Source organism: Bactrocera oleae, chromosome 2, assembly GCF_042242935.1.
Source record: "Bactrocera oleae isolate idBacOlea1 chromosome 2, idBacOlea1, whole genome shotgun sequence".
NCBI lineage: Eukaryota > Metazoa > Arthropoda > Insecta > Diptera > Tephritidae > Bactrocera > Bactrocera oleae.
This window is the reverse complement of record NC_091536.1, coordinates 122,579-136,273: the sequence shown is the minus strand read 5'-3', so window position 1 is coordinate 136,273 and position 13,695 is coordinate 122,579. Positions and strand designations below refer to the sequence as shown.

Here is a 13,695-nt window from a genome sequence, read left to right as displayed (position 1 = left end):
ATATATAATGTTGTCTTGAAGTTTTATAAGATATTTCTGTTAATAACTGTATGTAATTTCTAAAATTCTTTACCACTGGTGGGAATTAATGCATTCTGATTTTTATTTAATTTTTGAAGGCTTTATATAAAATTTTTAAAACTATCTTAACTAACTAAATATATGCGTGTGTGTATGTGAATATGTATGTTACGTGATAAGGGGTTGTTTTCGACAAGTAGTTGCCTAAATGTATTTTTAGAACCAATTTGGTACAATGTATATAAACATGTGCATGTTCTTATCTTAAATCAATGCATACATTTATTTATGTATGCATGTGTATTGCAATTATATTCATATAATTTTATGTTTGTTTATGTCTATACGAGTATGTACGTTTTGTATTACCTCAGCATTATCAATGATAAGCATGTTCAAAGATATTCCTCCAGGGAAGTTCCAACAACTTCCGTTTAAATAAAAATAAAAAAAAGACAATGCAATTTCAAATTTTTGTCAGGTTGAGTTGTTATCGAAAATAAAATTTCAGCTGAAATTGAGCTGAGTTGTAAACCGTAATTACATAAAAATACAAAAGTCTAGAATATCAATGTAAATGTAATTTTTACGCATTAAATTATTGGTCTATATTGATGTACGTAAAATTATATTAATACCTTAAGGTACAATAATAATGCTATATTTGCGTTTAAACCTATACCTAATGCATGGAATAAGAAAAAATTATACATTATTACTGTCACATTTTAATATAACCTAAGTAAATTAATTGTTAAATATTTTCGATTAGAGCTCGGATGATTTATTTAGCGTTGAACCTCTGGCCCCTTCATCCGCTACTGAATCATTAGCAGAACCTGTATCAAGTCATGAGGAGAATCAGTCCGGTACACCTGGATATGCTATTCAATCAAATTTTTCAATTGACAACATTGATGGTAAGCAAAAACAAAACATAAATTGGATTTTATCATTTTTTTTTTTTTGATTTTGTTAACATTGATGCAATTATTTATGTTCTATATATGCGAAATATTTATATCATTGATTATAATTGTTAAGGTAAGCCTTGTCAGAATTGCAAACTCAATTATCAGTGATGACACAGAATCTGATCGGTTTTTCGTGTGTTTGAATATAAGCAAACTGAGTTCTCGAATTAAGTGGTAATATTTATCCATACCACACTAACAAACTAAACATTTCAGGATTTTATGCATTTCAACCACAAAATAAAAAACTTATTAAAAATCATTAAAAATTAAATTTGCATAAATAAGTAGCAGCGATCGCAGTTTTTATATAACTGGAGGAAGAAAGTTACTAAAAAGTTAAAAGAAGATTTTACTGAAAAATTACTTAATGTAATGTTATTGTGATTTTACATTTTTCGTACACCCTCTAAAAATATCTCAGTTTTAGAGTGGAACGTTTTACATAGCCTAGGCAGCATTCTCTAAAAGCAAATTTGAAAGTCGGTGAGTCGATTAAGAATATAAGAGAGATGGAAAGATAACATATGTATATAATGTAAAAGATACTTGTTTCGAATCCGGTAATGTTGCTTTTATTGATTTAATTTCGTAAATTGAACGTTTTGTACTACTGTACATCACTTCTTAAAAAACGGCTCTTCATTGATTTAAATGTAGACATTAAAGGACAGTAAAATTAAATAAAACCTTTGTACATACAACAAAAAATATGCAATAGCTGCAACATTTGCTACAACAAAATCTATGTTCATTTTCGTGTCATGAAATGTAACAAAATAATTTTTATTTCATGAAATCGAGTCTTACAAGAGAATTTTCCTAATTAATTTTAAAGTTATTGCAGTAATGTGATAGAATGCTTTGAAAACCTACGTGCGAGTTCAAAAAATATTCGATACAAAATGTAAACAAATGAAAGACCAATTTTCAACCAACTGCCATAAAAATCACTTTCGACGCTTTCTTCCTTCCACTTACATATCGTTAAAACTTATTTTATTTGTACGTATATACACTAGATTTAATGTTGATGTACTAAACAAATAAAAAATATAAGAAATTTAAAAACAAAATTCATATTGAAAAATCTAGACGTGATATTCATATTTGTGGCATAATTTTTCAAACGAGAATTTCTTTGCAGACAAGTGTAACCTAATAGCTGCTTTATAGTATTTTTGATTATAGTCTAAATAATTCCTATATATTTTTAGTTTTACGAGATGCTCAAGAAGGTGATGAAACTATCAACCGGGGCAACAGTAATCTTGGTCAAGAAGAAGATATTCTAGATTCTGCTCGAAATGAAGAAGTTATTCAGGATGATGAAAGTGATAATGATTTTCCATTTAACGATCCAGAAACTGAATCTGATTCTGATGACAACCAAAGTAATCAAGATGCCCAAAGGAGCGTACAAACTGGTGCAACAATTGGTTCGGAAACAGGTGAATTTTGAACAAATCCTTTCATTTAAATTTTTTAGTACTGTAAATATGTTTTACTCAGTTAAAAAAGTGCTAATACACTTCGTTTGGTAATGCGCGTTGTAGAAAGGGACTTCCTTTTATTGGAACTTAAACATGATTAAATCAAGTCGTAATTAAAAAAAAAAACAATTTTAAAATAGGATATATCAGTATCTGTTGGTTTTTAAATGCACCAATTAGATAATGCTCGGAGGGGCTATTGTGAAATTTGTTTTATAAAATGCTAACGTTCACAAGAAAAGTTGAGCAGGGTACGGAAAATTGAATAAGAAATAATAAAAGTGTAGTATAATATTCAAGTGTATCAAAAAGTTGCATTTGCTCTAAAGCTAAATTGGGGAAAAAAGGCTACTCACAACTAAAAGCAGTAACTTCCATAATATTATCGATAAAAACCTTTACCTAACTATTTCAAATGTGTCGCAAACCCTTACGTTAAGGTTAAAAGAGGCTTAGAATTAACCAGACTAGTTAAATTCATATAAACGCTTTTCAAAGTTTTTCTCATATTTTTATAAAAATAATTGTGAAAATTTAATGAGTTTAAGGAATAATGAATCAGCTAAATTAAACTGATTCCATCGGACTTATGCTGGTAAACACTTCCGTTGATTGTAGGCAGATAGATAGGTAAGAGTGTCGCTTCTACTGGCTCGTTTAGCGTTGAACTATGCAATTTTGAATCACTATTCGTAAGACCTTTAAATATTGCTATCTCGTTTTATTGTTTTGGTGCACTCACTGAAACTACTCCGTAATGCCTTTTTTTTAGATAGACATTCTAGGTTTGGTACCTGATGGGTTTCAAGAGTTCTACACCGGGATTGTGATAGAGCTGGGCACTCGCAGAAGAAATGTAGAACCGTTTCCTTACTCCCCTCGAGTTTGCAGCTGCTGCAAATATTGTTATGAGGCATTCCCATTCTTAACGCGTGGTCTCCAAATGACCTATGCCCCGTTATGATAGTTGTAAGTCTGTATGTACTTTTTCTGAACCTATGTAATAAGTCCTTAGTTTTTATCTTGTCATATTTAAGCCATATCTGGCTCGCTATCCTGCGTTTGGTTTAGACTTCCATCCGTTCTGAGCTATTTGTTAAAATGTTTCATTGAGTTCCCTCTTTATTGTTTTTAGGGGCACGGTGTTGTCTCCGCCTATGGCTTGTCTAGAGAGGCTCCTGATTTAGCAAACTCGTCTGATTTTTCGTTGTCGAAAATGTTTCTATCGACGGGAACCCAAATTATGGACAGATGAAGTTGACCTGCAAGTGAGCTTAAATCCTTCCTATATTTGTTGACCACACTGTAGTTTAACTATATATGTGTCTATGGTAGCTCTCTGTATCCTCCCATAGTTATTCAGTAGAACTCCACAGGCCTCCTCTATGCCCGATACCCCCGCTAGGAAGATGCTAGCTGAATTTGGAAGACGGAAGGAGAGAGGTATATCAAGATCCTCGTCCCTACTCCGCAGTCCATTTTGGACTTTTCGGTATAGATTGAGGTAGTATTCTTCTCCCCTACTAAACCTCTTTTCCATTCACTTCTCCAGGGAGGTCTCACCTAGAAGTCAGTATTGATATCCAACCTTGGGAGGATATAGTTTGATTTATTTAGATTTATTTCGAGCTAGTTCTGTATATCGCTATGCCCATTACATGTTCCAGCTTCCTGTCTCCTTGATTCTTATAGCAGAGAATGTTATTACTTTTTGGATGAAAACATCTATGGACAGTTGATGTGGGAGCATATTAAGCGCATCAGTTGGACATGACTTAATGGAACCGGTAAAGAATGACCTCTGTATCCATATAATTTTCTGATATTATATTCTATCTTTAATGCTGACCAGTGATCCATATGTTATGTAAGAATTGGTCTAATAATAGTCGTATACATCCACATGACTATATTCGGCCCCAATTCCTGCTGAGTATTCTCTTGCATGTGTAATATGTCAGCTCAGTTTGGTATCAATCTTAATTAATGAATAGCATCAGTTCCGCCTTACTACGCTTGACCCCTAGTCCCTTGTTTGCGGCTCCCTGGTGCAACATTCGTAAGACTTTTTCCATTATCTCACTGATTGTCGATAGAAACAGTTCTGATACTATTAACAATATATCGTCTGCTACTGCTTTTACTCCTCCTCCGTTGAGTAGGATTAGTATTTTGTTTAGTGCCACCACCCATAGAAGTGGAGAAAAGACACTTCCCTGCGGAGTCCCTCTGCTTACATAGCAAGTTTGTGTCACTGAGCTATTTTGGTCCTATAACTTTCATTGAAGACTGCGCAGTTGCGTTCTTATGGTCCCTAGATCACTGTTCCACCAAGGGACATGCTCTTCTTCAGCACAGTTAAATGTGTGGATTGGTTGAAAGAGGCAGTTAAAATTTTTTCGATCTTCTCCACCTCTGTCTAATTCTAGAGTATTTCTGATTATATTATTGTTCCTACTTATTTCTAAGCCTTTTGTAGCTATTACAGTAAATTTATTCCATAGTCTTCTTTTAGGGTTTCGATATTTGAGAGGAGTACTGGATTTCTCTCGAATGCTGAAAAGTATCCAGGAGTGATCCGACATCTACGTTTCCTCGGATACTCTCCAGTCATCTACGACAAGGCTATCTGTAGATCGTGTCAGATCCAGCACTTCCTTCCCACTCTGAAAATTTTTCCGAACTTGGGAATATTAAGAGTTGGCTTATCGCCTCTATGACATATGCTTAAATTACTATTTAGAATGTAATGTAAGAGTGACTCACCTCTGATGTTTGTGCAGGGACTTCCCAATCTCTGTCTTTTCTTCCCTTTTAAAATATATAAACCGAAAACATTTGAAATTTCTTATAACAATTTATTGTATATTTTTATAACAATTATCTTTTTATTACTTGCAATTATGTTTTCTTTACTTGTCAATGTTTACATCTTTTTCTTATAACAATTTGATGAATTTTATGATGTATATATATTATTATTGTATATATGTATATATATATATAATTATCCTTTTTATACTCTCGCAACTTGTTGCTATAGATTATAATAGTTTTGTTCACCTAACGGTGTTTGTATCACCTAAAACTAATCGAGTTAGATATAGGGTTATGTATATATAAATGATTATAATTAATTATTCTTAACTCTAAACCTAAGTTTGCGCTTCCCACTGTTTCGGTCTGCACGTTTCGCAACTTCAGTGATTTAGATTATGCGCTAAGGTCATATCGCATTGCTTTGTATCGTATGATATGATACTTTTAAAAAGTGTGACATGCTAACTTACATAGCTCACAAACTTATAGAGCTATATCATCCAAACTTGCTGGGAAAATGTTTTTCTAGCACCTCCTCTCATGCTGATGAAATAGTTATGTTACCATTTCTAAAAACAACTTAAATTTACTTGTATTTTAAGTCTTTTCAAGTTTTAAAAATAATGCGTGAATTTTCGTTTCCTATTTTTAATTTTTTTTTTTGTATACCAATAATACACTTTTTATATTGATGACCGAATTTTATTATTATTTTTTCTTAGTCTTAACGTTATTATCATCATTTAAAGTGACTAAATATAAAAAACAAATATGAAATTTTTCACTCTATATATATTCATTTCTTCTACCTTATTTTATACTTTTTTGGCGACTTGTACTGTGGAACAGCACTTGTTGTCACAACACGACACTGCACATTTAATTTTTGAACATCAATACATACATACATATTTCACTTATTATTTTGAATTAATGTACAATTACACTTCGCCTATTTTCCTTCGTTTGATTCCTTTGCTCGCACTTCTTCCAAATTTTAACGTTATGCCAAAAAAGCAATGAAAAAAATATAATATATCTAATTCTATCAATCTTGATTTTAAATGTAACAGTAAACTGCGACAAACAAGTACATAAAACGAGCGTTCTTCAAGTAAGGGCAACTTGAAAACTTCTTTAAAAATAAGCAAATCAGTTGTTTGTCAATTATGCTATCTATAAGCACTAGACACTGTATTGACATATCACCGCGTCAACATGGCAGAACCTACTCCTTTCTTTAAGTCAGTGTTTGTGTTGGAAGTGCTACTTTTAACTTTTTCGCCATTTTTGATGTACATATTACACCAATCACAAACGAAATTATGCAAATTCAAATGATTTGAATTGTCAATTTAAATAGCAAAATGTTAAAAATAACAGTTCAGATACATATTACACCAATCACAAACGAAATTATGCAAATTCAAATGATTTGAATTGTCAATTTAAATATCAAAATGTTAAAAATAACAGTTCAGATAACGGGCTTAAAAAGAAGTAAATACTTTTTAAGTGCAGAATTTCTTTTGCCAATGCTCAAAACATAATAGAAACACCGAAATAAATATTCCCTTACCAAGAGATTTTGATGATTGCGGTCTGTTACTTGTTAGAAAATTGTGTAATACAATCAAACGAAGAATAAAAAATAACTTATCTTTTTATACAATTAAGAACTTTAAACTTAAATTTTATATAAACATTTATTATTTTAAGCCACAATTTTTTCGTGATAAAATAAACATGGGGTTTACATATAATACAAAATTCTCGTTTCAGTAAATTTTGACATTTGCACATTTAACAGTTTTTCTATATTGCCTTGTTTTGTTCTTTCGTTTACGACTTTTTGTTACGCAATTTTGGCCCTACCATTCTATTGGAATGTTGTTACATTAATTTAATACGTTTATACGTTTTTTAAGATTTAAAATCTTTTACATTTCCAGATATTGGGGTTCTTTTTCTCGAAGATGAATCTGGCGATTCTTCGCCTCAGGAGGAGGAAGCTTCTGAGGATGGCGAAACAGACGAACAATCCGATGAATATAGTTTTGGGGATCATCAATTGGAGCGACGTAATACTAGTAATAATACCCGTAATGATTTAGCTCCACAATCTATGCAATGGGCGATACGAAATAGAGATATTTCTCGCTCTTCTGTTCGTGTACCAGCAGGATCAAACTTAGTTTTTATTGACCCTATGGCATTACGACGTTCCACTGTACCAACAAGCTCTACTGTAGCTGTTCCACCCCAAGAGCATCATACTATGGCGACAACCGCAAGCAACTTGGCTCGTGCATTTGGTATTGTCATCCGGCAAATATCAGATCTTCTCAATAATTTTACTTATCAACTTACAACTGAAGTTGAAAAGCCTACAATTAAAACTCAAATGGAGGAAGCGATTCAATTACAAGTAAGCTTTTAACATTTATGTATTATATTTATGTGTATGTACATATGTATATCTTTAAAATATGCTAACAATGAACCAATACTTACTATATACATATATAATTTTTCTCTTCGTTAAACTAATTGTTTTCTAACTTATATCATACTCAACGTCTATGAGTTTTAGTGGCCAAATTATTTTTCAGCACCTTTTTTGTTGTATACGATGGTATGCAGGTTTACGATGGTATTATGGTACTCATTTAATGAAGAATTCAACTTTTGCAAATTTTCAGCAAATTCACTGAAATTTGGGTGCTCCTGGCAAATGAAATAATAAACACTTGAAAAAAGTTTGAAAAGTATTCGTCATTATACTAACTTATATTTGAAGGTACTCCAGCCCAGAACAAATCAGAATAAAGATAGGATTTTCTACAGTTATTGTATTTCATTTTAACATAAAAAAAATTTGATTTCTGATTGTTTATAAAAAATAAATTACAAAAAATGCGTTCTGATTCATGTCTAAAAAAGTGTCGTCACTTAAAATTAATTTACAAAAATAACAAAATACCTGAACAGGGTATATTAAGTTTGCCTCGAGTTTGTACGTCGAAGACCCTATTAGGTAGAATATATATGTATATACATAAATGATCAGCGTGACGTGCTGAATTGATTTAGCAATGCTCCTCTTTATATACGCGAAGTAGTCCCTAGTTCTAAAGATATCGGTCTGAACCTTGCACACCTTTTTTCCCTGAGAGTTCATTTGTCAGAAACGTCGATATTGCTCCATTATAGTATATGTACGAAAAACTTTTTTATTTGACAAGATATCTTCCCGAATTTTGGCACTGTTGCGCAAAACAATACTACAATCTTCGATCCTTTTTATTTGACCAGATATCAAAAAAGTGATTTTAAGTGTCAAAGAGTGCGGACGTGTATTTAATTCTCTCCGTGAATGTTTAAACAAAACCGATCAAATAAATAAAAACACAAACAAGTGATACAAAAAAACAAATAACAGTTGTCACAAAGTGTAAACTAAAACAAAACATTATTCAAATAATAATAAAAAATAAACATAAACATATAATAAGTTAACAAAAAGAAAACAAACAAGCTCAGGGAATCCTATTCAGAGCTGTCAAACGAGCAGTGGACTTGATCTTTTTAAATTGTAAAATACCCCTATAAAAGCTTTTATATAACATTTATATAACACAACCAGTAGATCTTTTATTAAGGTAAAGCCTAAAAGCCTGCTATAAAAATTTATGAATACAAATAAATATGTAATATCACAAGAGTGAGAGAACGCACCCAAAATGAACAGCAGTTGTTTAATCAATGGCAATATGCCTCTAGTCGATGGCAACATGCAGATAGCGAAATTGCTCGTCTTAATTCTCAACTAATGGACATGCAAAAACAAATTGATATGCTCAAGGCAAATCTACCTAAAGGAAGGCCTTTTCTAAGTGCCTCGAGAACCGCAACTCCTGCATTATCTAGAGCTAGTACACCAGCTCCAGTAAAAGAATGTGATACTGAATATGGGACGGATGAAGATGAGCTGGCTAAAGAAACAGAATGGATTAGACAAAAACATAAAAATAAAAAACGAAAAATAAATACAACACCCTCACCAACCACTTTAAAGAAAAATATGCAAACTCCCAAAAAAACTAAAAAAGAACCATTACCACCGCCCATTGTTGTAAATAGAATCAAATCGTATGAAACCTTATACTGCTTGATGAAAGAACATATAACTGAAAGTTCCTTTCAAATGAAATTAATCAACGACTCAACAGTCAAAAGAGAGTCAAATGATTATAAAGAAGCAATTAAGCTACTTAAAGAAAATAATTTGGATTTTTATTCATACTCATGTAATCCTAGCGTTGTTGGATCATTTTTATCTGAAAAAGGGTTTAAAATTATCTTTGCTATCAATAAATTGTCATGGAAAGAAAAAAAGCCATTGAATTTGTTTATGTTGACATTTAGCAACGAAGAAAACATAGAAAAAATAATGAAAATAAGTCATATACTTGGGTGTAAAGTGGAAATCCAGCCAATGAAAGGAAATAAATTGATCCCCCAATGTAAAAAATTGCAGGCCTTTGGTCACACGCAAAATTATTGCTGCAAAGGGCCAAGATGTGTTAAATGTGCAGGCAATCATCTTACAGTAAATTGTGAAAAACCTCACAACCAAAGAGTAAAATGTGTCAATTGTGGAGAGCCACATCCAGCGAATTACAGGGGATGCTTTGTAGCCAAAGAGCTGCAAAAAATCAAAAATAAAAAGATTGATAATCCCAATTTGAACAAACATATCCCAAAAAATATTGTAAAAGATGCACCAGAAATAAATAAAACTGCCAGCGTTCAAAATAAAATGGACAACGTTCAAAAAAAACCAACCTATGCCTCTGTAGCTGCATCAGGTACTGAAATGCAAGGTATTGATACCAAAAGACAGGGGGATATTAGCCAAACCCTTCAACTCGATTCTTGATAAAATGACCAACCTAGAAGACTCCTTTTCTAAAATCAATAAAAGGGTTAATAAACTTGAGGGCAGTACTAAAAAGACTGCACCTAATCAAAAAAGAAGGTCTTGATGTCTAAAACAATTAAAATTATGTCATGGAATGCAAATGGGTTGCTCAACCATCACCAAGAAGTACAGGCAATCCTGGACATAAATAAACTAGGCGTGTGCCTGATATCAGAAACGCACTTTACTAAACAATCTTTCATTAGATTTAAAGGATATAAAGTCTACCACACTATACATCCAGAAAATGCAGCAAGGGGAGGAAGTGCGGTAATAATCAATGAAAATCTCAACCATAATGAGGAAATGAAACTGGAAGCGGAAGATATACAAGCAAAGGCAATAAACATTAAAACAAAAAATGGTAACATTACGGTAGTTAGCTTGTACAGCCCCCCGAAACACAATATTAAGTGTGATAGATATGAAGAGTTCTTCAAAAACATAGGAAAACGATTCATCATTGGTGGTGATTTTAATGCTAAACACACGCACTGGGGATCGAGGCTCATCACAACTAAAGGAAGGGAGTTATTAAAAGCGGTTCAAAAATATGGGTGTGAAACCTTATCAACGGGCAAACCCACATACTGGCCTACCGACCCAAACAAGGTTCCTGATCTTATTGATCATAATTTTAAATTCAGATCATTCGCCGATTGTTCTAACTTTAAGTGAAAACATTATAATGAAGCCAGCTAACCCACATCTGACTAACAAATGGACTGATTGGGAAAGCTTTAGAATTTTACTTGACCAAAGAATTGAATTAGCAGTTCCATTACAATCTGAAGAACAGTTAGATCTGGATGTAGAAAAACTGACCAATGATATCCAGTATTCAGCGTGGCAAAATACATCTGAAGTTTGTTTAAGACCAAAAGGTAACAATTATCCCAAAGAAATATTGGAATTTTTGAAAAAAGAAAAGCGAGGAAAAAATGGCAACAATCCAGAGCCCCACTAGATAAAAATAGACTGAATAACTTAACGTCTCAATTGAGAAATGAAATTAAACAATTTAAGAACGATACCATGAGTGCGTTTCTATGTGAAGTTACAAATGACTAAAGTACTGAATATTCACTTTGGAAGTCTACCAAAAGACTGAAAAGGCCAATTATGCAAACCCCTCCAATTAAAGACATTGATGGTAGCTGGGCTAGAAATAACTATCAGAAAGCATCCAGATTTGCTGAACACCTTGAAACGATTTTTCAACCCAACACGATGGATGACACTACACTGTTACCAAACATTATTGCACAAGAATAGATGGAAATACCACGGGTCACTCTAGCTGAAATCAAAAAAGAAATTAAAAATACCATGAACCCTAAAAAAGCTCCTGGTTTCGACCTGATCACCGCCCAGATACTTAGAGAACTACCAAGGAAAGCATTACTTAAAATAACCAATCTGATTAATGCATCATTCAGACTACAATATGTACCGTCATTATGGAAAGTGGCTGAAGTTATTATGATAACCAAACCTGGAAAGCCACCCCATGAAACCACATCATACCGACCAATTTTTCTGCTTCCGGTTATGTCCAAACTGTTTGAAAAACTTTTATTAAAAAGATTAGAACCAATAATTGATGAGAAAAATCTTATTGCAAATCATCAATTTGGTTTTCGGAATCAACACTCTACGATTGATCAGGTTCATCGAATAACTGATACAATTGAAAAAACATTAGAAGAAAAAAAAGTGTGCTCAGCAATATTCCTTGATGTAGCACAAGCTTTCGATAAAGTTTGGCATGCAGGATTGAACTATAAACTTAAAATGTTTCTTCCAACACAATTCTCGAAAATTCTAAAATCATATATATCAGAACGCTATTTCAGAATCAAACAAGAGGACGCTTTTTCTGCCCTAAAAAAAATCCAAGCGGAAGTTCCGCAAGGTAGTGTATTGGGATCAGTTCTTTATCTCTTATATACTAGTGACCTACCAACATTTAACGAAAATATTGTTGCTACATTTGCTGATGATACTGCAATTTTAGCCGTTGGCGACAATAATATTGAGTCAACAGAAAAATTACAAAAAGCCATTGCAGAAGTACAAGCTGGACAACTACTTGGCGCATTAAGCTAAATGAAACCAAATCAGTGCATATAGATTTCACCAATGAACATATACAGCACAAACCAATATATATGAACCAAAAAATAGTTCCGTATGAGAATACAGCAAAATATCTTGGTATGACCCTTGATACTAAACTCAGGTGGAAATCACATGTCAAAATAAAACAAGAAGAATTAAAACTTAAGTACAGAAAAATGTACTGGCTATTAGGCAGATATTCTGCCTTGTCAATATACAACAAGCTACTCTTGTATCAACAAGTCCTTAAATCGATCTGGACTTATGGTATTCAACTCTGGGGCTGTACCAGTCAAAGCTGCAAATTAAATATCCAAAGATTTCAAAACAAAGTACTTCGTGGTATTGTTAATGCACCCTGGTACATTCGTAATGACAACTTGCATATGGATCTGAATGTAGAAACTGTTGACACCGTCATCAAAAAGTATGCTCAAAGTCATGCACAACGGCTTCAACAACATATCAACATTGAGGCTCTTCAGCTAATAATGATGGCCTTACCAGAAGATTAAAGCGAGTAAAACCTTTCGAACTTGTGTAAAAAAGAAAAAAAAAAGAACTATAAAATAAAATAATCATTGTTCAGGTCTCACTAAAATAGTGACTATAATACATACATATGTATAAGTTTAAAATCTGAAATGAATATCATAGGATAAGCATTTTGTAATTTTAAAACCGTATAAATTTAAGTCAGAAACAAATAGTTTATTAGTATTAATTTACTAGATTGCTATAAAATAAATTCCCCAAAAGGGTGTTTTTACAAAATAAAAAAAGATATCTAAACTAATTTGGCATAAAGAGAGAGTGTACGTTGTCATGTCAAGATTAACCTTGTTAAAACAATCTCAAAGCGGTAAAAAGGTGCCGAAATCATCCATAGTTTGTTCAGAGCCTACAAAATAACGGTCGAACTTCCAGGAGAAAGCTTATATTAAATAAAAAATTCAAAAGCAAAAGGTTGAATTTGCAAGGAAAAATATTGAAAAAGATGCTTCGTATTGCGCAGAAACTTCACCTCAGCTCCCCGATAAATCTTATTGAACAGCATAAATAGCAACGATTGACAAGTTGCTACCCAATGTAATCCATTATTTCTTCAAATATATCACTACAACTTGTTTATTTATTTAGCTAATACTTAGCAGGTCTGGTTAGATCAAAAGATATGTACGCAAAAACGATGTCCAAATGCACAAAGTAGAGAAAAGACAGGTAGTGGACCGTATAAGGTCAAATATTTTTTTCATACAAGTATTGGTATTTTTAATTTTTG

At 32.5% G+C, this 13,695-nt stretch overlaps 1 protein-coding gene across 1 annotated transcript in view; it reads left to right on the top strand.

The window, feature by feature from the left end:
* Window positions 1–13,695, top strand: part of hyd (E3 ubiquitin-protein ligase hyd) — a 53,629-nt gene that overhangs the window by 14,963 nt on the left and 24,971 nt on the right. Inside the window, exons 8-10 of the mRNA XM_014238869.3 lie at window positions 794–941; window positions 2,213–2,446; window positions 7,261–7,736. Coding sequence (XP_014094344.1) covers window positions 794–941; window positions 2,213–2,446; window positions 7,261–7,736 — 858 coding nt within the window. The remainder of the gene's footprint in view (window positions 1–793; window positions 942–2,212; window positions 2,447–7,260; window positions 7,737–13,695) is intronic.